General features: G+C 31.5%; 1 protein-coding gene across 1 annotated transcript; it reads right to left on the bottom strand.

Moving 5' to 3' along the window:
- Window positions 1-143: 143 nt before the first annotated feature.
- Spn100A (Serpin 100A) lies at window positions 144-13,496 on the bottom strand. Its single transcript, XM_068763771.1, has 8 exons — window positions 13,394-13,496; window positions 12,142-12,190; window positions 5,114-5,235; window positions 3,543-4,254; window positions 3,264-3,469; window positions 2,506-2,691; window positions 1,746-1,884; window positions 144-867 (listed from the first exon to the last, which is right to left on the bottom strand). The coding sequence occupies exons 2-8, from the start codon at window positions 12,158-12,160 to the stop codon at window positions 692-694; spliced, it is 1,560 nt and encodes a 519-aa protein (XP_068619872.1). The 5' UTR covers window positions 12,161-12,190; window positions 13,394-13,496; the 3' UTR covers window positions 144-691.
- Between the last annotated feature and the right edge of the window lie 10,815 nt (window positions 13,497-24,311).

The following is a 24,311-nucleotide window of genomic DNA, read 5'->3' as shown; positions in this document are numbered from 1 at the left end:
GTTTATTATTATTGTATATATAATTTCATGATTTGACTTGTTATTACATATAGGTTTAAGGAATAAGTAATATATATACGAATACATTTGCTAGTAGTTATTAATATTATGTTGTTAATATAAAGAGAAAACAGGTAGTTTATTGCTGACAATTTAAATTAAAACTAATAATAGCTTTATATTTATTATTAAAAACATGTTTTGGCGTCACAAGACACACTAATAATACAATTTCAATTTATTTCAACTCTTTAATTTTTAATATTCTAAATAATAAAGAAAATGCTAAATAATAACAAAAATTGTATGAAATAAATAACTTATTCTATGCCATATCACAATTCACAACGCTCACAAAAGTTTAATAAATAAAAGACCTATGCTATCTTAACTACACTGTGTACTTTTTTCTTATCAAATGCTTCTGGATTCATTTAAATTAAAAAAAAAAAACTTTAACTACGATCCTGTCAAAATTATAAAATTCAAACCAACTTTGCAAAAGGTACATCTTAACATTAACAAAAACGCCAGCTTAAGCAAGGGTGGGTTTAAGTCGGCAATTTATAATAAAAGAAATATTTTCTACTTCTTCATACTTTCTTTATACAGTATATGAATTAAAGTTACTTCATTCATATTACAACTAAGTAAAATTGTCATTAATAGTAAAAAATTAAAACAAAGTAATTTAAATTTCGAACAGCGTAGGTTGTTGCGGATCGGTGATCTTTCCTGCAACCACAACAAGATTGTCCAAACGGTCGATTATGTAAAAGATAAACGGATGTTCGACGCAGAAGCGACGGGGAGATCTCTCTTCATACAGAGGAACGTTCTTAAGTGATTCGATGCCTGGATTAGCGGCTGCAAAGAAATTTAAAATTAGAATTAACAACATAGTCAACTGTCACACCGGTAAATATTTTTTTTTCATTATAATTATAAACAAACGGTTTTTAGTCTTCAAATAATGTTAAATGGATATTATTATAAGAGAAATCTGCTGATGTACTGATATCTTCAAAGGTCATACTAAAATCATACAACATATAAATATCTATAAAGATAGATTTATGTATACATTACATTTGCACCTATGTACTGACTAATGAATGAGTACATAGTTGCGAATGTGATATCTCTGGGACCATAAGCCATAAAGATATGAAATATATTCCTAATTTGGTATTCTTTTCGCCGAATAAGAATGGATCATAAGAAAAGCCATTCGCCGGGGGTTTGTGAGGATGGTTGTTCAATATAAAAAGATGCTTATTTTTAGATTATAGTTCTTATAAGCATAAACTCGGTTAGAATGTTTTTGTTTACATTTTAAAAATTACCAATAGATTTCAGTCAATGCGAGCCTTGAGCAGCGGATAGGGGGACATGATATTACATGATATTTTTCAAAAATATTTTTGGTAACGTATAATAATGATTGGTGAAATATTTAGGTCATATTTGCGATATTGCACGTGATCTGTACCTTATGAAAATATTTTCATCTCATAGTATTTTTAGAGGGACGGCAAATAGGAGGCCATTACCGAGTCTGAACTACACTCGATACTACAGGAACCGAAGCAATGCCCACAGCTTACGACTGGCATAGACGACTTAAAGGTAGTGCATAAAAAACTTTCAAAAAGAATTACGATTCTCAGTAGTGAAAGACACGACGCTGGAAAGAAAGCGTATTTTACCAATGATCTATGAATTAAAAAGAACGCGTATATTACCAGAAAGTTCATTAGCAGATGAATCAGCATTATCGACTCGAACTGCAACGTGCTGCACCAATTCTTGCACAAAGAGACCCTCGTCCTCTGACACACCGGAAAGCTCAGCTTCACGGCTGAATATGCTGCTAACACCAAACTGAAAAAGAAATTGCTCTCATTAACTCTCCTTTTAAATGAATAATTTCGTCAATTGTAGAAAATAATTTAAATATTAATTGCAAATGTTTTATAGGAATAATTTTTATAAAAAATTAATGATGCTGAATTTGTAATATAAATTGTAATATTTATGTTCAAATTTCAACTGTTAATAATTAAATTCTTAAAATTTCGTTAATATGTATTTATCTATAAGCAATTTTTTCAAATAAATCCTCTGTTACATCGTTTAATAAATATTACATGAAAACCCCGTCTACATTCAAGATAATGTATGGTTATTAAATTAAAAATATCCGTTAGCGTCAATTATCAACAAAATATTTAGATTTATTGTATGTATCCGGATTTCGAGCTATCAAAGTTATGCTTGAATAAAAACTTTTTTTGACCTGAAATGAAATGGCTCATTATTTCATTTACTCTCGTGACGCTCACTAAACTAAATACTCTTGTTTATTAACAGGAGTAGACAACCTACACGAGCATCAACAGAAGGTGGTTTTGCTCGCATATCAATGATTAAATGATATAATTACGTAAAAACATTTATCAATGCTCTATGTTCGATAAAGCTAAACAATTGTAGATGAAAGACCTTAGCTAAAGCTGCAACTGGTTTAGTTGTTGTCTCTACGTAGAATGATGGGATAGACACTTGTAATTCTTCATCTATCAGCGCATCTTGGATTTCGGAGATAGGAACAGAAGGTAAATCAGCCGTGAGACGAATCAGGCCGTCCCGCGAACGTGGCACCACTACAAGCAATGCATATCGGCCTCCCTGAAATGTATAACATAAAACTTTTAACCTTGAGTTAATGTTTTGCGTAACATAGGACTCAAGACACAGAAAAATGTATAAAATTATCTTATCGTAAATAGCAATTTCTCCTGTCATTAGATTGATTTATTTTACAAGTAAAAATAATACAGGTGGTCATCAAGTAATAGACGGACTTCATAATAAAAAGTTCTTAAGATACATATATGATAAAGATAACTATATCCTTAACATGTAATTTACAAAGTTAAGATATATACACATATCACCTGATAAGTAATAGTAAATAGATAGAATATTACAGTGAGAAGTTTTGATGAAGTTTTAATCTTTTGAAAATATATAGTTTTGACCTTCCTGCCAGTAACACAGTTTTTAGGTCAACAAGTATTTTTTCTTAACTTTTGTTCAATTATTTTACAATAAATGCTTAAACTGCAATTAAATGTGTAACTGCTTCAGAACGTATTTATTTTAAAATACCAAGGGCCATTGCTACGTGATTTTTATCAAAGTGAATGAATGACATGAATGACCTTGAATGAAATAAAATAATTTTATTCTCTACTTACGCTATAGGGTAATAAAATAGTTTCGCTATCTAAATCAGGTAAGGAAGCAGTCTTGAATGTTCCCGTTGTCCTCATCATAGACACCTGCTTTTTCTCCGTATTAGATTTGTAGAATACACCAGATTCAATGGTTTCAAACGGCTGTTTCCAAGAACCTCGGAAATACATTCCGTTGAAAATAATCATTAAAGAGTTAGATTTTGACGCTGAAAAAGAAAGTTCTTTGAAAAGACTTTTCTTAAAAAATTCAAACCTAAGTTACACTTATCTTCAACTTACGTTTGCCAGATTTCTTTCCAACGCTGTTTACAGAAATACTAGAAGAGATATCGTTTTTATCATGAAGAATTTTCAAACTTCTTGCATGGTTTCTTGCTTCTACTGCTACCATTGTTTCTTCTTCGTCCTCAAATTCATCTTTTTCTTTTTTAGGATATGTTTTAACTAGCTTAATCTTTTCTTTAATATTTTTGGCAGGTTTATATTCTATTTGTGTAATGTCTACTTTCTCTGGTTTATCTTCCATCGCAAAAGATATAAATTTCTCTTCTGTTTCTTTGGGTGGCATATTCTCTGGCATATCTTCTTTCTTTTCATCGGCATCTTTTTTCTCCGGCAGTTCTACAGAGACTTCATCGTTAGAATCCTCGTCAGATTTTATCAATTCGGAATTATACCTTTCAACTGATCTGACTTCTGTTAAATAGTAATCTTCTAAAATTTTCTTGTAGTCCTCATTGATTGTGTAGTTTTTGTATATGTAAAAGAAATTTTTAAGCTCCGGTTTGTTATATTTATACTCATTTGTATTTTTTAATCTTTCCATTATGTAACGGAAAGTTTTCCTAGTGAGGTTTGGGTCCTCGGGCAAATGTAAAGCAGAGACTAATTGATTCCTTGTTTCTCCTTTAGCTCCTTCTGCCAGAATTGCAAGAATAGCGGCATATCCAAGGGGAGAAAATGCAATGTTCTTGTTATCGTCAATGTATCCCTAGAATGAGAAAGAATAATTAAGAAATGAATTGCTTAGCATGTAGTAATTAAAAATTCATTGAATTATTAACTCTTATAGAATAATATACATATTACTGTGCTGTATTGTAATACAACACAGTAATATGTGTTGTAAACGTGTTGTAACACACTTCCATGTAAAGTTTCTGATTTGTAATAGATTTAAAAAGTGCCTTACACAAAATAAAAAACCCTATCACAGTGTGAAGGATTTGAAGTGTTAAAAAAGCTTGAGAATGAATTGTTTTACTTCTATATAAAAATATTGTAAAGTTAACCACAAAAAAAAAACTGTCCCAAGTTTGTCGTGGTAACGTCTCAAACAAGGGCGTATTTGCAACGCTCGTAGTTTTAAGTTGAAGTATGCCATTATAAAGGAGCACAATCTGATTCTACATAGTTTCTATTAAATTTGGTACTTCTGGCATACTTCTTATCACTTACACAAGTGATCACTATAAATGATCCTATTTGATCAGCAACATATATAAATTAATAAATACATTTACGCATTCATTTTAAGGCAAATAACTGGATTTAATTAACATCAAGCTAGCACATAATAATGAATAATAAAATTTCCCACGTTCATTAATCTATTACTGTCTCATTATTAACCAAAAAATGTGTACGTATGAATGAAAAACAATTAAATGTATGTATATACTTTGTTGAATTTGAACCAACTTTAATAACTAAATATCAATTTATTATGATACAAAGTCATTACGTAATTGTGTATGTAAGGAAATAACAAAAGGTTTTGAGATTTTTTTAATAATGATAATTTTTGATTGCTGTTACTAACTAGTGATATTACCTTTTTGTTACATTACCTGGAAAATTGTTGTGGATAACTCATTGGTCGCATCGCCAATAAATCTTGTATCCTTAGGTTGATCAGAACGACTCCTTCTTAACCAACGAGCGTTGCTTACTCCCACCGCTATACATAGTACTGAAAAAAACAAGCAAAAAATTAATTAAATAGTAAAAACATAGTGCATCACATTACAAAAGTTGACTTCAAAGTAAATAATTCTTAATTTCAATATGATCTTATAGAGCAACGAACAGGTACTCTACGAGTATATTGCAGTGTGTTTTGTTATAAGTGTAAAAGCTACAGAGGTGAATATGTAACTTATTTTTCATTAAAAAAAAACCTTTAAATCTTTTATACCTATTTCTAATCACTCTATGAAATGACCACTCTGAAATATATTCCATTAATTTACTTTTTCTATTGGAAAGTGGCTTGGCCAGTAGTAAAGTATAGTATATACAAGAATTAATTGTAATACGTAGTAATCTGAATTATGAAAGCGATTTTTCTTACTACATTATAATCTTTAAAAGAGTGTACTAAACGTTCATCAACAGTAAATAAACCATAAAGTTACCTGTATGTATCGACATATTTTCGTCTCCGAAAGATTAATTAAACCATTTATACTTTTTGTTTCCCAAAGAAGTTTTACTTAATACCATATGTTCCGTAATTTTTTTATAAATAGCTACTTCTGTTTTAAATCTTTCGCTAAACAACTTCATCGTCGCCGTTAATTTTCTAAATTAATGTACTCGACTCAAAGTGGTAATTATATATTCAGGAATATGTAAACTACGAGTAGATAACATCCTTGCACATAGCTAAGATAATTATTATAAACCGTTGCCCGATATCATCGGAAACTGGTTTTAAAGCAGTGATATCTCCATTAAAGTAGGGAAAATGTGGGTCGCGCCAGAGTAGCGGTATTGATGCATTCTAGTCGCATTAATCCATTGGCAACACAGATTTCGCTAAATGCAAGTTGCTGGAGCATCTCAGAGTAATCAATAGATATTAGCTATTTAGTATGGTAGGTAAACATGTAATTAACCTAACAGCAGAAATTTTCTCGTACATAAATTGAAACCATTTAGGAATTACATTTAAACGATTTATATTTTTAATATATAATACAATTTTGTTAATACAAAATAATCTTCCAATTAAAGTACATAATAACGATAAATTCGCTGATATAGAAAAGTACAAAATGACATGATGCGGCTATTACAGATTTTTCTTTAAAATACTTATTTATCTGCAAATAAATACTGCTTAGAAAATAAATAATCTCCCATCCTCTCCTAAAATGCTGCGACTTTAACGGAATTAGTGTTATCGACACAAGTGAATGATCCTTAACGTAATAATATTACATAAAAGATGCTTACTTGAAAGTTTTCGAACTGGATTTATAAAGAACAATTTTATGAAATTTTTCTTATGTTATTCTTAATAAATAAATGAACTTTTACCGATAATCTTGTAGTTCGAAAATTCTACAAACTATGTCACTTCTGTTTCTAAATATTAACTCCTACATTAAAATAATAAACGAGTAGTGTGTTATCTGCCAGCTAAGAAATACTAACAGTTTTATATTTTATATGCATATCGCTTGTACTTTGAATATACTAAATAATGATAATTAAAACCTATAAACATTTTATTTTAGAATACCTTAAAATAAAAACACAGTTTTTAATTATTGGAGACTTGTTTAGATTTTAAAATAACCACCATGGAGTACGCTAGTCACGGTCGAACGAAAACTGTACATCCGTGGTTTGTGGTCATAAGTTGACCATGTTATTTTTTAATGAAGACAGGATCTTTTCCCATATTTTTTAACCATTTAAAATATTGATGAAAGTTTTTAATTCTTACATAATTTTATCAATTCTTTCATCGCGTTTTCATTCAGTCTATAATGTTTTTATCTTATTAAATCAATAACAACGGAATACAAAAATTAATAATCTTAAGTTTACGGATTACAATTTGTGTAGGCGCTTGAAATATTTGTAGTATTTATAAATAAATTTAAGCCCTTATTAGCTAGTTTGATAAAATAATAGAAATAGCAAAAACAACGTAATAGTCATTGTAAAGACAAATTTAATTTATTTTATTTGGAAAAGTAAAATTCAATATTTTTTCTTTAATGCACATGGTCACCCTTACTGAGAGTGCAATGGTAAGTCGCCGGTGTAAGCGTGCTATGCACTATGCATTGGAATGAAGCTGAGATTATTATGGATCATATTCATCTGATCCGAAGTATTACTCTACCAATGTAACGAAATTACAACATTATATAAAAAAACTATAATTTCGAATACGTTTTACACTTAAAATTAATAGTTGTTTAACGGATATACAAAATACAAATCTGAACATCTTTTAATAACGTGTGATTAACATTATCGTTTCAGCAGTATGATATCCACTCCTGGAGATATGGTCCATAAATTTCCAAAAGCCGGTTGGAAGTAACCTGCATTTAGCATCTTCTGACGACTTTAACATAGTTGTCCGCCTTGGGGATGGATGTCCTACGCTGCGCTTGTCATTCTATGATCACGACTCTAGACTCCTAACTTAAAACCCCTACGGCCATTTGTTTGCATATCTATGTGGCCTGCCTACTGCTAATTCAAGCTACAAATCTGCTGTGCTATGTCGGTTACCATATTTCCTCTACCGCTCTCTTTATTCCTAATTCGGTCCCTTAAAAATACAAAACTATAGCCCTCCCCATGGCTCGTTTAGTGACTGCGTAGTTGATAATCAGGTCCGAAGTGAAAGACCACATTACACTTCCGTAAGTCATCAATAGTAACACACATTGCTGGTAGGCTTTCAGTATGGCAGTGAGAAATATTAGACGAAATTTGTTTTTAATTTTTTTATATGATGGTATGAATATTATTAACAATTCTTAACATATTTGTCATTGGTACCTAAACAAAATCATATTTGCATCTTGGATTTCCATAATACAAATAAAACGAACTATCGTTTAATATATTACAAGCACCGCAATATATATATTATTGACGGCGTATCCAGTCTATTCTAGCGTCGCGCCCAAGCCGGTAAAGCACTTCTAGAGAGCGGTGAACGCACTATACTGACCTACGCTATTGTGTTCACGGATGCGTAGCGACAGTAAGCCAAGCAATTTCATTCTTCGCATCTCAAGAATCACGCCTATTGATAGATAGTAAGTTTTTACAACAAACACCCGTAATCAGTTGCAGTACGTTGAACATTACTGTAATTATTCCAGATCATACATTTAAATACAACACCGTGAGGAAACGGTTAAGTTGGAGATAAATAGCCCGTATCTATGTTTTACTTCCTTATATATCGGTCCCAGAACCGTTAGCTGCTAGAAGCTGCCCGGTAATCTTTACACCTAGCAGATTGATTTATGAGGCAAAGGGAAGATCAAATAACGCAAATAACAGATAACCGGTGGGGCTTTAAGGTTCTGGAGACCACAGACCGGCGCCGCCTAGGATGTCCATTTAAAAGTCTCATAGATCTGATATATGCTAAAATATTTATACTTCTAATGAATACATTGTGGGAGTGAGAACGCTCTTTATAATTTTTATTTATTTATTTATTTAATAAGGTCTAAGTTATTACACTTTTACAATAATTGTATGACATATTCATAATAATGCAGTAGTAAGAAGTTAAACAAATTATAAGTGAACACAAAATAGATAAAACAAGGTTAAATACAATCAAACTATCCGTCTGTCAAATATTAAATTCATACATCACTTGCACTTATAATCATAAGCTCTTTAAAAATATACATGCGAACATTTGTAGAGAGTTCTATATACTTTAGATATATTTAGTTTTGTAACAGTTGCAGAAACCATCAGATATATGTGAAGTTTAGCAGAAAGAATTCTGATAATTTGTTGCAGTGAAAAACAAGAGGTTAGAGGTTATATATGTTATGTACGAACAAGCTTGTGAAGTATATATTGATATAAATCGACAGTATGCTCATCTAAACTTCATTACTTTGCAGTCTGTACGTAACTCTCTAAAACCAATCCAACGTGGCCTGGGAAAGCGGTACTAGCCGCCTCGCCGTATAATGTGAAGTGTACACAACCGGCATTCTAACTACGGCAACTTTTAATCATAACTTATAACTTTATTGTCCCGCGGACTATGAATGGAATAGAAAATAATTCTTTGTAAGCAGCTATTGTTATTAAGTAACAATTGTAATATTTTAAATAACTTAGACTTTATTATCTCACAGTTTATACTTGAAAAAAATATTACATAGAAAAATCCTGTTTATAAACTACAAAACTAACAAAATAGTTTTATTAATAACATGTATTATCTACCAGAAGCAGTTTTTGGAACGTTCTTATTTCAAATTCATTTAAATGCAAATATGACCCCATTACTCAGTCCATGTGTTTTACTCGAATAACAATACGAACATGAGAGACCTTACATAAATTTTAATATTTGCCTTTCGTAACCACATAATGTAACAAACAAATGAAATGTAACGTATTAACGAAGTAAGCCTAGTGTTTGTGTTAACTTTGTGTCACTCAATTGTCGACTGAATAACATTAGCTAGAAACTTTCTACTTGTGGTTACGACGTAAAACTTCATTAAAAAGATATCTTACTGGGCCATTTACATAAACTTTCCGGTAGTTTCGAGAAGCTCAGTGCGTAATAGACTGCATCTTCCGGCATCGTTATAAATATTTATTAATATCATCATAATTCTCTATTACGATATTAGCGACGAACATCAACCGAATATACAGGATGATTGGAAATAGGTGTAAAAACTGTTAAGGGATGTATAAATAATTTGAAACCCTATCAAAAACATTAATATCGCAAAGAAATCGTTTTCAGAATTCTGGTTACTATGTATAAATATTAAATATCGCTTACTATCTATCTCTGCAGACTGCACTGTCAGAGGTTACAGGCCTATTGCTTTCAAATAGATTTTCGGACTTTACATGGCCCGTATGTTGACAAATTAGATACATTCTCCTTTTTAAATGCATTACTCTTATTTCCAATCATAGTACTAATTTCTTTTCCTGTGTAGTGCTAAAACAACGTGTATTCAAATCTTCAACATCATTAAAATAAATGCAGCGCAAAATATGTTTTTGTTAAAACAAACTAATATTTTTTGTTAGTCAAGCAAAATATTCACGTCCAAAAATAAAGCCCATTAAAATAAAAATGTTTTTTCTTTTAATTTCCATCATTAAAGTTGTTCCCCTTTGAAATATTTATGTTATAATAAAGTAAATAAAATGATTTATTTACTTATAATATGAAATGTTATAATATTTCGAGTGATTTTTATACAAAGGAACACGTAACGATCACAGGGTACTAAACGTTCGTAAATTACAAATAAGCAACTGCAACATCCTTTCATTCTTACGAATCGTTTGATGATGTTTTATTATTCTCACGTATGCAGGAGATGTTCCATTATAATCAAACGGATGTCAGCAAACAAATACGAGGTGACGGAAAACGTACGGCGTTACATGTTTTTGAGTAATATTGACTTCGTCGTATTATAGCGACATGATATATGAATTATTTATCCATTAAAAAGAGTCTTCAAAAACGTTTCATTTCTTCAGTTCTTTTCACCGTAATAATACAGAATATAAAATTTGCCATACATTGCGTAACGCTAAACTTTAAATCGTTTTAATTTAGTAATGGTCAATAAGTATTTTTAATCTTAACCTAATTTAAATAGATTTACTGTTATAATGTCTGCTATATGAAAACATTATTAAATCACGGTGTATTTTATATTTTTGCATTGATACTAAAAGTAGTTTCATTAAATACAGATAAATTATATATACGATTTAATTAATGAGTTCTCATCTAATAAAAATACGAGTTTGTCATCTGTATAAATGGTTACAAACGAGATTGTTCACATGATGTCCGCGTCGAATATTAATGGCACGTTAAAGGTATTTATTTCCTCTCCATATTTGTGTTAAGATTTCAACATACCAAAGATTGTATTGACAAACTTTGTACCAAGTTTTTGTTTTGTTTTGCGAGTGCAAATATGCACCTATATTTAAGACGTTAATTATGGTCGTACATACCTGGTTTCTGAAGGAAATATTCATTACAATATGCGACCTTAATATAATTAGTTAGTTAAAGTCAGATAAACTACTAATATTCACTATTAAAAAATGCAACAATGTACCAGCGTTGTTAAGTCACTGCTCATTAGACTACGATTAACTTTTTAATCTTAGCTGATAATAAACGTTTACCTTAGTGGAATTTAATGTTTTAACGTATTGTATAAACTTTGTTTCTTGAACGCTAAGGGGTTTAGGTCGTAGGATGTCCACAGCTGGATATGGCCCTTTCCATTAGATTTACTGTGGAACCGATTAGAAGCTGCCTGAGTCATATGACTTTAGAAGATTATCTTTCAATCTTGTGGGTAGACTTCTTATGCTGCCCTTGCCGGTGCGTAGTATTTACTCCAGAACATTACGAACCCAGTTACCTACTTTCTGTACGCTATGCGGTCTGCCTGCTGCTACTAGCCAAATCCGCTAGACTATATGGATCACTTTCGTTCGTCTACTTTGAGCGTGGCAAAAAGAATCTAAGTAAAAGACCACGTTTCACTAGTAGCACATATTTGTCATAGACCTACGTCTTTAGACGCTGAGGCTTTTGCTTTCTAAAAACTTGAGTTCAGCTCAAGCCGTTATTTAAATGGATTTGGAAGTTTCCGTACTTTTAGATCTATTAGGCGGACCTTCCATGTGACTACGATATTGTTTCATACGATCTAGTATACCAGCAACAGACTTATAGTTCATATAACATATTATATTATTACGGTAAAACGATATTGATCCCTGAAAATCCCTTTCCGTATCTTATTGTAATATAAGTGACTTCTTAAAAAATAAAGTAGCTATAAATGCAACTTACCAAGCAGAAACGATCGCATCTTTTACACCACAGTGTCCTCTGTAAAAATCTAAAAGCAAAAAAAAAAAGATAATTTAGAACAATAATAAAAAAAAAATTACGGTGACGCCAAATAATGTAGACGTGTTGTCACTACAAATGACTGTAAATGAATGACTGCTTTTCATTAACAAGTTGTTAATTAACAACTATATTTTAAACTAAGTAATAGACGAAAACGTGACATGGGTTAGATATTTTGGTTCAACTTTTGTCAGATTTCTTACATTGTTGTCTTAGTAGGTCAATTGATCGAGATGTTCTTAAATCTGTCTCACTAGTGGTAGCTATAGGAACCTCTGTATTGTTGTAAAAAAAGAAAAATTTCTGCAATAAGACCGCGCCTCCTCTGCATCAATTATTTAGGTTCTACATATTAAAAATTTTTTGTGTTACGAGGAAGTGTGAATTATATAAAATAAAACATCAAACCAATAACATTATATGGTAACTAGTAAATGAACATCAAGATATTTTTTTCCAGTTGATTTAAGATAAATATTTTGCGTATGTATCATTATTATAATATATTTTTGTTCGAAAACAATCTTCATTTTAAAAAAGTTTTGCATTTAATTTAATAATCATATTTTTTCAAATGTCTAAAACCACAACAGATTCGTAATTGTAATTATTTTCCTTAACATGAGATACGAGTAACATAAGACGTAAAAATCAATTGCTTAGTATTCTCCGTTAAATACTGTGAATATTTACAAGTACTCACTTTACGCGCTTAATTACTAAGTCGCAAACTGAATTATGACATCACGACTAAAGTTGTTAAGATTAACTCAAACATTCGTATTGTAAGGTCGTCAGCTATGAGATGACACTTAAAAATGGAAATTGTTTACCTTTGAAACAGGCTTGGGGATTTTTAAAATTTTAAACATGTAACCGTTTTATGCCTTTAGACAATGAATTTTAAAATATTTAAGTCATTTTTTTTAATATACTTATTAAATGTTTAGTTACAGAACATATAATTAGTTCTTTGGATGTTATATATGCTACTTATTAACGCTTTTAATCAATATTATATTCTAAAAGACCTTTTAAAATATGGAAAAAATTAAATTAATATAAAAGAAGCTAATTAGAAAATTAAAGAATAAAAAAATTAAAACAAAAATAGGCCAACAACAAACTATACCGATTGCTTAAGTGTGTCCCACATACCGTAATGTCATTGACCGACACAAATACTTACATGTAAGTAGTGGTAGGCAGCAAAACAAACACTAAATAAAAAAGCAATAAATTAATTACAATTTTTTTTACGATAAACACACAGCAAGCGACCACGCCTGCGCTGTGCTTGATCGAGAATGACGTGCACGGAAGCAGTCTCTCCACGTTTTATATCTAGACATTTAACAGTTACGTTTGAAGGGACTACTTTGAGCATAGAGAGAACATTCAATCAAATACAACTTCATTTACTATGACATTTTGCTCTTTACAAATTAGTTTTAGGTCCAGTAAACTAAACTACATATTTTCTAATTTATCACTACGTATACAATAACTACTTCGATTTGAGCGAATATTGTTCCTTAAAATAAAACTTTTTTATTGCCGCGTAACAATTCGCGACTAATAGATTTTAAATAAATATTACTATGATAAAATTTGTCTGGGTAAACCCACATAAGTTTTTTTATTCTACAGAATTAAAAAAATAAAATAGATCGTTTTCATATTATTTCATTATGGACGTGCTCTTTGCTTATTGATATAAGACATTCATCGGGTATAAGATAGCAGAATTCTAGTCGCTTAACATAAATCTCTTTAGAGCTTTTGGGCCGCCCTAGGAACCGCTATTTGGTTTATTACATTTTTTTGGATTAAGAACATAGTTCTAATTTAGTAATTTCCCATTACGTATTCATATTCACGTTTATTAGTTAAGGATGATTTTTATAAAATTAATCAATTCCTTAATGCATTTTCAACCATAATACACATCATGTAAAACTGTCACAAACACATCTAAAAATGTCACCGTATCTATGCTTTCAAAACTCTTTATCTGGCTATAATAGGTCGAAATAAAATGAAATATTATAAAATATAGAAAGGTAGTCTAAACGACGTCCGAAAGCCCTCATTGAAGTATTATAATAATAGTTACAATATATACAAATCAAGTATTTAATTTGATACTAAAAAGTAACGAGATGAAAACACCTTACAAGCTTTGCTGCTTGGCCATAACATTGCGCTGCAACTTTAGTCTTTGTCGTAACATTTTACATTTTATGTTCAATTGAGCGTTTCGGATGTAGGCCTACATTCAGTGTCTTCTATCTTAACAAGGTCGCTTGCCGGTTCATGTTCTCCGCTTCAGAACTCAAAGACCGTAGCGACCATCTGTTCTGCTTGCCATGTGGCCTGCCCAATGTTACTTCAACTTGCCAAAGCTTCTTTCTTCTAAGCTGTCAGTAACCTTCATTGTATGCATTACATATTTTACATGGCACTCTCCAAGACAAGCGAGCTTGCCAATGAGGCCCAAAGTTAAATTGAGTTGAGTGATCACGTTTCTATATTGTAAGTTATTACTTCACAGTTACTTAACACGGAGACACAACAAAAGCCTCGACCTGGGCTAAATCACTTGGGCCATTTCACTGAATTGCCAGCCCGCCAAGTTCTGTTATCGCTTATGCAGCAACTCCATGGAAGGGTTTTGTCCATTACTTGTTTAGCATTTCGTTTCGAGATTGCCTGGGAAGATAAAAATTGTAATACAGTAAGCTCATAATAATAAGTACTGTTCGTCAGCAGATATAGGCGTCGCGTTGGCAATAAACCTACAACCAGTATTTAAATGAACTGGACATACTTTTGATAAAAAGGGTAAACGACGATTGAGCTAAATTCTAAAGCTAAAATAAAAACAAATCATTAAAATTGTCCCTCTTATGAATAAAAATTGACTATCTTAAAATGTTTTCCATATTTAATTGACTAATTTTAACACACTACACCTATTTTTTTCATTAAAAAAGGGTATCAATTTTATGGAGTCTATGATATTCTTTCTTTCACACGACAAGAGTCTAAAAATCATTGTGTATCTATATACATATTAATATGCCTGATTTTAAAGGAAAATAGAACTTATTGCTAAATTGTGTACTCAAAATTATTAAGATTTTTCTTTAAGCGACTGTAAAAATACGTAACTTGAATTTATTAAATTAACTCCTTAGAGTTAGCCACCATCTGTCAAATCAACAGATATCGCATTGATTCTGAATTATGGATCACTGAATATATTTACTACTTATTTGTTTTAAATAAAAATCTATCTGTTGTCTTGTCAACGTTTATATCCGTTAATATCCACTTAACAAATAAATGCTACTAGAACCGAAGTCTATGTTTCTCCTTTTTATTAAATCTCTCAATAAAGAACATATTTCTAAGATAATTTCTATATAAACTCCAATTATTAAATAGATCACTTCCTAGCGACAGTATCTCGTAAACGTACGGTATCAGCTCTCGCGAACCGTACACTAATTAACCTAACAGTAATGCTCATCTAGTTACTCGATGCAATTACATCACTTCTAAAAACTGCATCAAATTTTTCTCTATGCGTTTTATTTGCAATTCAGATTTTCTTAAATTTGCACAAATAGATAACTCTCTTTATTATGCTATTGAACAACGCAGTTGCATGCGAGTCTCTCGTTCGCATTCGTAATAAGAAACTTGAATAATTGTTTAGCATTTAAATTTCAAGTACATTCAAAAGCATCGATATTGGACACAGAGTTTGTTTGTAAAATAACATAGTTATGCCAGCAGTGGATAAAATTTTATATAAATAACAGTACATAATGAATTACTCTTATTTTTTAATTATATACTTTTCGGTTCTTTTTGTACGTAATAGATTGGTATTACATAGAAATAAATTAGAATAATACTATCGTTACCTGAACAAACAAATAGAAACTTGATTACATACTTCCAGCTCGGCTGAGAGTATGTACTTGATTCTCATATTGCCATAGAAGTCTTAGCTGTGCAAACAATTTTTCATGTATATTTGTCGTTATAAACTTCATAAAGTTGATTAAAAAGTCCAATAAAACTTTGAAACAAATGTTTATTCTTTTAAATACGCTTTCTTAAGCATTTTCTAAAAAAAAAGACATTGATATAACGTACATAACAATATGCATTCATATATAGACAGCTGCCAGTTCGGAATGCTGTTCTATCGAGAAAAACCTAGCTAGAAATTCAAAGCTACTTTTAATGCCGATTTTACAATTTATTTCTATAATAAATCATCTATTTGTCACGTTAAAATAAAAATGATACTAATCCCAGGAGTGTTTATTTCCTATATAATCGTAAACACATCGTAAATTTTTTCGCTGATAAATTAAAAATTGCTATTGTCAGATGTATTTAAAGTTATACCTTTTATAAACTTATCACACAAACTTGTACCTCTTATAAATAATCTCAAATAACAGTACTGAATCCAATCAATCTATAACTTTGTTCCATTAAAGTTAAAACAATTTCTGCCCGATTAAGTATTGAACGCGTAACCTTTCAATGTCATTTGTTATGTTATTCTTTGTAACGTTTCTGTTGCTTTAGCCGTAATATCAGGTTTCTATAGTTATAAAATACCTATCATAATTAAAATATGTGCTACTAAACTTACGGCACTGAAATGTGGTCTCTCTCTCAAGGCCTCGTGAGGAAGCTCACAGACGCCCAACGAGCCATGGAAAAAAAAAAGTATGGACTAAATTCGCTTTTCTACGCAGTCCATTTATTTTAAGTACCCTCACGTCCTCCCGGTGACTTTTCCCTATGCTACTAGATTATCGTTGTCGCGCCAATGTGACAAAACCACTCTATTATCCCTCATCTTCGTTCCCCCATCTTTATTTAAGCAAAATGTTTTAGAACATAATAATGATGCGAAGCTTTATTTTTTTATTCTAGCTCATATTTTGGTTGCCTATTCAAGTTGAAATTAGTCGGTAGATTAATAAAAAAATATTATTATTCTCAGCTGACAGGCCCAACAGCCCAACGTATATATGTAACCTACTGTAATGTTTAAGGAGCGGAAGAGAGGAAAGGGAGGTGATGTATATAAGAAGACGTGTAAGTTAGGAAAACGTAAGTTACTGTAGCGAAAAATAGATGACAAATTAAAAAAATAAAACAATAAAAAGCCCTGCATTTTCCATGATACACGCTTGGGTCGTTATAAAAAATTGCCCAGCGTATTGGTAAGTTGAAGTCGCAGGAAGCAGGCCACATAATGCGCTGAACAGACGTCCGTCGGGGCCTTAAGATTTTGCAGTGGAGACCACACGATACCGACACGCTAGACGGCTTCCAACACGATGTGACAAACAAGTTCATTCATATTTGTAAACAGAACGATATCAGAACAAAATGAAATTACTAATTTCGAACCCATATCGTGTAAAAGGTCCACCCACAATGACCACAGACGACCTTGTTGAAGTCGTTGGAAAACGCTAAATGTGAGCCGCTTGCATCTGTTCCTTATTAAAAATCTATGAAAGTGAACAATCGTCCTACCGTTGAAATAATAATGTTAATAATAGAATAAATATTTGTAAAATGATATTTATGTAAATTTGTAATTAATATGCATATTTAATTTTTTTCGTCTTGCTTTTTTTTTGTATTTTTATAAATTTTTAGTTAGATAGTTTACCTCGTTTAAAATATACAAAAATAAAAAAATAAACGCACGCGTTGTAAATTCATTGTCCTGTTCCCATTACTTTTCAAAGTAGACAATGTAAGCCAATACAAGTTATAAACTTGACAGGTTATCCTTTTGCAAACCTACCTGCGGTAAACTACCTTGTCTGGTCCTTCAATGCAAGTTTACGTTCATCTCATTCCGATCCACGTATTTTAATTCCTAATGTTCAACATAATAGAATGTATATACAATAACATCTAAGAGTCGACTTTAAAACTCTTTGCATTCCATCGTATATTGTTTATTTTCAATATCCCTTTTTGCGTATACCATTCTTATACCCATTTAAAGTTGCACATCTACAGACGAAAACGTATGATATATGTTATTTTAGTATACATTAATAAATAAAATAAACTTTGTAGTGATTAACTAAAATAATAAAAATATTTCATTAAAATAAAATCAAACAAAAACTAAAAACTTGAGATACATTATTCTTATTTACTATGTACTTTTCTGATCAGTTGCTTAATGTATTAATTTATTATTATAAAAATATAACACGGATATTTTAAAAAACCAGTTAAATGAAAAATTTTAATAAGTGTAAACGATAATTTTACTTACAAGTTAAGTATTCATATTTTTAACATGTCATTCATAAATTATTGTCAAGTTTCTGAGTTATTAAAATACGCGCTAGCCCACTTACATTCCCAAACAGGTACAGAAATCGAACTCCTATAAAAGCGATAACATACTTTCAGCTTGTTCCAATACTCAACAAATTAATTTGTTGTCAAGAAAGTAAAATGACTTAAACTTTCTGCAACTCGTTTATTGGATTAAGGGTCACCATAAAGGCAATATAAAAATTGGGACATGGCCATAAAGTTCAGGGTGACAATCTTTTAGGATAGTAATATTTTTCATTTATTTTTATTAATTTATTTAATAATTAACTTAACATTTCCGCTATTATTTGGTGATACTATTAAAACAAGAGTGATGACGAATAGATATATCCGTCTTTAAAAAAAATAATTTAAAATAAATTCATTATTTTTTATGTATTTTATATTAAGTAACTTGAGATTATTAACTTTTTAAAAATATACATTTATAGATTAAATACATTAAGAGAAAATTTTTATTTATATTTTTAGTAAGGAAAAAAAATAACATATTCTATGACCATATAAATACCTAGTCTACTGATTCGAGGTCGTCACGCGACGTGAGTAAGCCCCCAGAAAAACTGACCACATAGATAAGATCGCGATATGCGGGCCTCCTGTGCTGTTCCAGCAAACACTTTCACAAAACTTGTCTAAAACGAGTATTCTCTAACGCAAGTGTCGTCTTCGCTCACGCGCCGACATCCTCAGATTACCGAGCGGTCCTCGCTGCTCTCCAAAGCCTCTCATATGCATCACACTACACATAAACTTGTGTATTATTACTACGTACATGCCATCGATCATGTGCAAACTGGACTACGATAGCCTATTTTAAGTTTTTGAATAGTTCACGGACTCTTAGGTTCCGTAAACTTGGTTCTGATGAAGCTGTAAAAGCCCCTAGGGCCAACAGCATTAACTTCATTCGAGAAAATAGATGGATGCGAGCAGTGCAAGACCGGTCATCGTATCCATCTTTGGGAACGGCCTATGCCTTGCTATGGGCGTCCATCAGTATCAGTGTATATATTAATTTATTTGTGACTGATTTGATTTAAGATTTTTTTTCAATGAGTGTAATAAACATAGTCTTATTCTTTAAGTATAAGTTAGTTTTAATGAGCGTTTTTATTTCCTCGCAAACGTCAACTACATGGCTACCCCATTGTACATGGCGCCGTCTAAACTGGCTTTCAGTCTCATCTTACAGATTTCACCTGCCGATATCCTACTTATAAGCCGGTGGTTTATTCTTGTCCTCGAAAGGTAACGGATTCGATGCAAATCAATTTATTAACCGATTTCACAAACAAAACTCACTCCTTTCACATGGGCCGTTTTTTTATCTTATTTAAATTTCTTTTTAAAAGAGAGAGTTATTTTTAATTGTGGCCCATGAAATACATATACAATATAAAATTTCATATAAAAAGGATAAAATGATCATTTAATGTTTCTATTCGGTTAATATTTTCAGAATTTAAAATAAGGTACGGAGTTCTGTGAGAGATCCACTGTGACAATAAAAAATATTCATTCTTTCGAAAAGTCAAGATATTAATATAATGTACAGTTAAAAATATATAATATTTATACATAGTGGTATTGTCCCAATTTTTACATTTACTACTGCCTGTGTTCAGAATATACATTCCATCGAGAAGAACCTAGTAACATAAGTCGCGAGTTCTCTAACTCGCGAGCCGCAGTTTGTCCACCCCTGTTATATCCTGTTTCGCTTTTCAAACATGATTTTAAAAGAGTTTGTATCACCCATTTTAAACAAGCGACCTAGTTAAGGTCTTGGAAAGTCGCTGGATAAAAGACCGGTCTAAGTGGCTATCTTTGGAAGAGGTCTATGCTTTGCAATGAGAGTCTACCGACTGATATTATGATGATAATTTCAAACAAAATAGCTTTAGTTTTCTCGCCAATTTGAATAGACGACGTAAATACGATGTTGAGATTGAGAATCTTCATAAGTAAAGAATGATAATTCCGTCACTGAATTTTAGGATTACACCACTGATGACCAAAAAACACTTTTTTTGGTATAAATTATTTTGCGACTCAAATTATTTTTATCTCAAATAGATTTGATAATTTTTTGTCCGACTATCGCTTTAAAAGCTTTTTTAAAACTTAAATTGTGGTATTGAGATGGGATCAATATTTCTAGTTAAACCATATTAAGACCAAAACCCATTTATAGTTTGAACAGGATATCAACGCATTGATGACCGCGTGTGTGGGCCGCTCCACCTACGGACATCAAAGGTCGAATCTTTACTTAATCATTTCATAGCACGAAATGTGAATATGAGGTTTTTTTTATCAAAATGGCAAAATTCCAAGATTATTGGGGATGATAGCACTATCTTACTTTATTTTTTTTAAATCTACTCGCACATTTCTTTTTCTCATAACCGATCTCACAGAATTTATTTTCTTTTGCGTTAAACATTTTTAAATGTATTTAAATCCGATAGAATATTGTTTGTTTTATTTTTAGAATGTATTTATTTTATGCTTTACCGAACAAAAACAGTTTCAAATCTACTTTTGTATTATAGCTTTTTCGAATTTTGAAAACGTGGTAATCAAATCCGTAAATTATTAAAAAACACTTTTTACTAATCAGAAGGATCACATACAAACAAAATAGTAGTATTGTCATGGGCGTTAATATATCTGGTCATCTTAAAAGCAGTGCTACAGTTAATTATTTACATACCTTGTCGTAAAAAGACAACGATAATAAAAGAAATTATAATGTAAGATATTCTTTCTTTATTATTCAGAAATCATTAATGATGACTTGTGGACGTCGCTAGAAAAAACTAAATTCAGATTGTGCTTTCCTATAATCATCATATATCATCTCCTAGCATCCTTCAACTTAAAGCTACGAAGGTTCTTAACGTTACCTGATCTGAGAAGCCTACCACAAACAGTTTCACGATGCTTACAGTAGCAGAATAATTTATTCTCCAAGTTTATAATCAATTACAATTCTTTACACAAAAATAGGATATGTTGACAACGTTTTAATATACTCTTAAAATGACGCAATGTTTTCCGTATATTCTAAGCAATTTAAAACATTTCTGTAGGTTATTCTAAATATTATTAAAACAAAGACACGTCAGAACGTACGAGGCAACTTAATAATGTGTCATGCTTTAAGAAAACAATGTAACTGATTTGATGCGACAGAGATTATAAATGTTTACTTAAATGCCTTTCATAGTTTATTTTTTTAGCTATGTTAATAGAATTTTTTGAACTATGCGGGACTGACAATTAACTTCTGTGCCAACATATCGTCGTTAATTGTGCTTCAGAGTTTAAAAACAAATAAGAGAGAAGGGATAATTTTGTATGTAACACAAAAACATTATAAGTTATAAGCCTATAGCTTTGTATGCCAATGCGTGTTCAATACAACGCGTATATAAAGATATAATAATTATTTATTTTGGTATTTAATTTTTAGATGTGCCTTTATTAAAATAATCTTGTGATAAAATCGTGCAATTCTGTCTTCTAACCAGTGTTACACATGGAGTAAAGATTAAGGGCAGACATTAATAAATTTTGATAAGGAACACTATTCCTATTTAATGGAATCAGACATTACGTTGCGGAAGTCCATCTTAACTAAGAAAAGGACCAATATTTAGCCCCTTCCGCAAATGCAGTGGTAGTCGTGCAACGAAGTGCACCGCCCGCCAGCCCGCGGGAAATATTGGGCCTTTTTTACTTAGAACACTATTCCATCATGAAAAAAACACGTTTTCGTTTACGTCAACTTTTAATACAAATAATCTCATTTATCCGATACACGGCGCCTAGTGGTAACACAGGGGTAGAGGACTGAGACTTGCGATCATAGCTCGTGGGTTCCTTTCCCGGGATAAAATCAAATATAATTTACACTTTGCAATAGTTATATAAGACGACTACTACTCTTAACAAGTTTCCAGAGGATGGCGGCAGCGTCCTCTGCGCACCATAATACCGCACTGCGATCGCCAACTTACCTGCTAAGCGTGGCGATTATCATATTTCCCCCATAGATATTTTTGGGCAGGACTATGCCTTGCAGTGGACGTCTATGGGCGCTGAAATGACGACGACACGGCGCCCAATAAATGTGGGCAATAAAAGAAAAAATAAGAAAGTTCCTATATAATTATTATCAAATGGTTACTACTTGATTATTAATAATACAACCTCTCAAAACGTAGGGCCCGACGATTCTCATAGCTCAGAATAGTATTGAATATTTTAACCAGCAAGCAAACAGTAAATTAAAAAAAAATTGATGCAAACGCCTTTGTGTCATTAATATTAAGCTCGATTTCTTTTAATGCGTCAAAAAAATTATTATTTACTTTGTATAATATATTGGAGAGACTTTTTCTTGTCATTATATCAATCTAAAAGCTAAAAATAAGAGATACATTTTTAAGAATAGGGATTCCCAGACTTTTTTATCATATACAACTTTAAAATCTTAGCTGATTTCGGTAGACCGCCTGCAGGTACTATTTTACCATATTCCCAGAACTCGACAAAAAATATGAAGATCGGCCGCGGTGATTGGCAAGTCTCGACAATTATCTTTCCACACTGGTTTTTTTACTTATAGACCACTTTTAAAATTTAGCTGGTGTTCCTGTGGACCCTCTCCAGTTACATTTCTTCCTTTGTTTACAAAATATGACAAAAATTTGAAGATTAGATTTAACTGTGAAAGTTTAAATTTTGTTGAATATTGAATTTACAAGTATTTAATGTAAGTAACAGTCGCTAAGCTTCTTCAAATATTATCTGCCGGCATTGATAATTAAAGTCAAATTACCATTTAGTTCTTCAGTATCAAAATCATTTCGAATTGTGAACCCTCATTTTTTTGTCTCCCGTGGATCCGTGAGAGCCCTTGGGAACTAATGTTTTAGACCAGTGTTTCCCAACGTGGTTCCCACGCGCCACAGGGTGACTATTTGATTGTTAATGGAGGGCAATTCGAAAGTTGACTCGATATTAGTTGAACCCTTTCGCTTTAATAAAAAAAATGTGAGGCTAAGGTGGAGCATGGCACATGAAAGGTTAAAAAATACTGTTTTAGAAAGTTATACATATTTCGCTATTGTTTTGATTAAACTAAAATATGGCTCATATTATAGGCGCCTGTTTTACGTAAATCGACTCAAAGACAATAGAAATAAAAGAGGATCTCTGGCATACATTAAGAAAAACGTAGCGGCGCGAATCCCTTTGATGTGCATTAAAAAACCGTCGCGATCGGAACTCGTGCATTGAATTTGAAAACAAACTTATCTTACTGAATGCAAGGTCACGAACGTTTTTCTTCGAAACGAAACTGTATTGATATGGCCGTCGCTTTACACAACCTGTTCCTGGATCCCAAATACCATTTCTCCGTGGTCCATTTCATTGGTCTTTATAGTCCGCATTCAGTGTGCGGGAGTTTACTGTTTTCATTATTCGCATATTAAGTTACTTTATACTAACCGATGAATATAATGGCCTTTTCGAATGCTTCTTCTGGTGATGGATATCTTTAGCAAAAGAGTGACTATAAGTAGTGTGTTAACATTACTAGTTTTAGAGAGAAATTTTATTTCAACCCTGGATAGACAGGAAGGCCTTTAATCGACCATTGAACCCTATCTTGTAACTAC

This window comes from Battus philenor, unplaced genomic scaffold (assembly GCF_028537555.1).
Source record: "Battus philenor isolate CCGP_79_NKW_IND1 unplaced genomic scaffold, ilBatPhil1.0.hap1 SCAF_18, whole genome shotgun sequence".
In the NCBI taxonomy this organism is placed as follows: domain Eukaryota; kingdom Metazoa; phylum Arthropoda; class Insecta; order Lepidoptera; family Papilionidae; genus Battus; species Battus philenor.
Note: the sequence above shows the minus strand (reverse complement) of the source record. Positions and strands in the feature narration are given on the sequence as shown.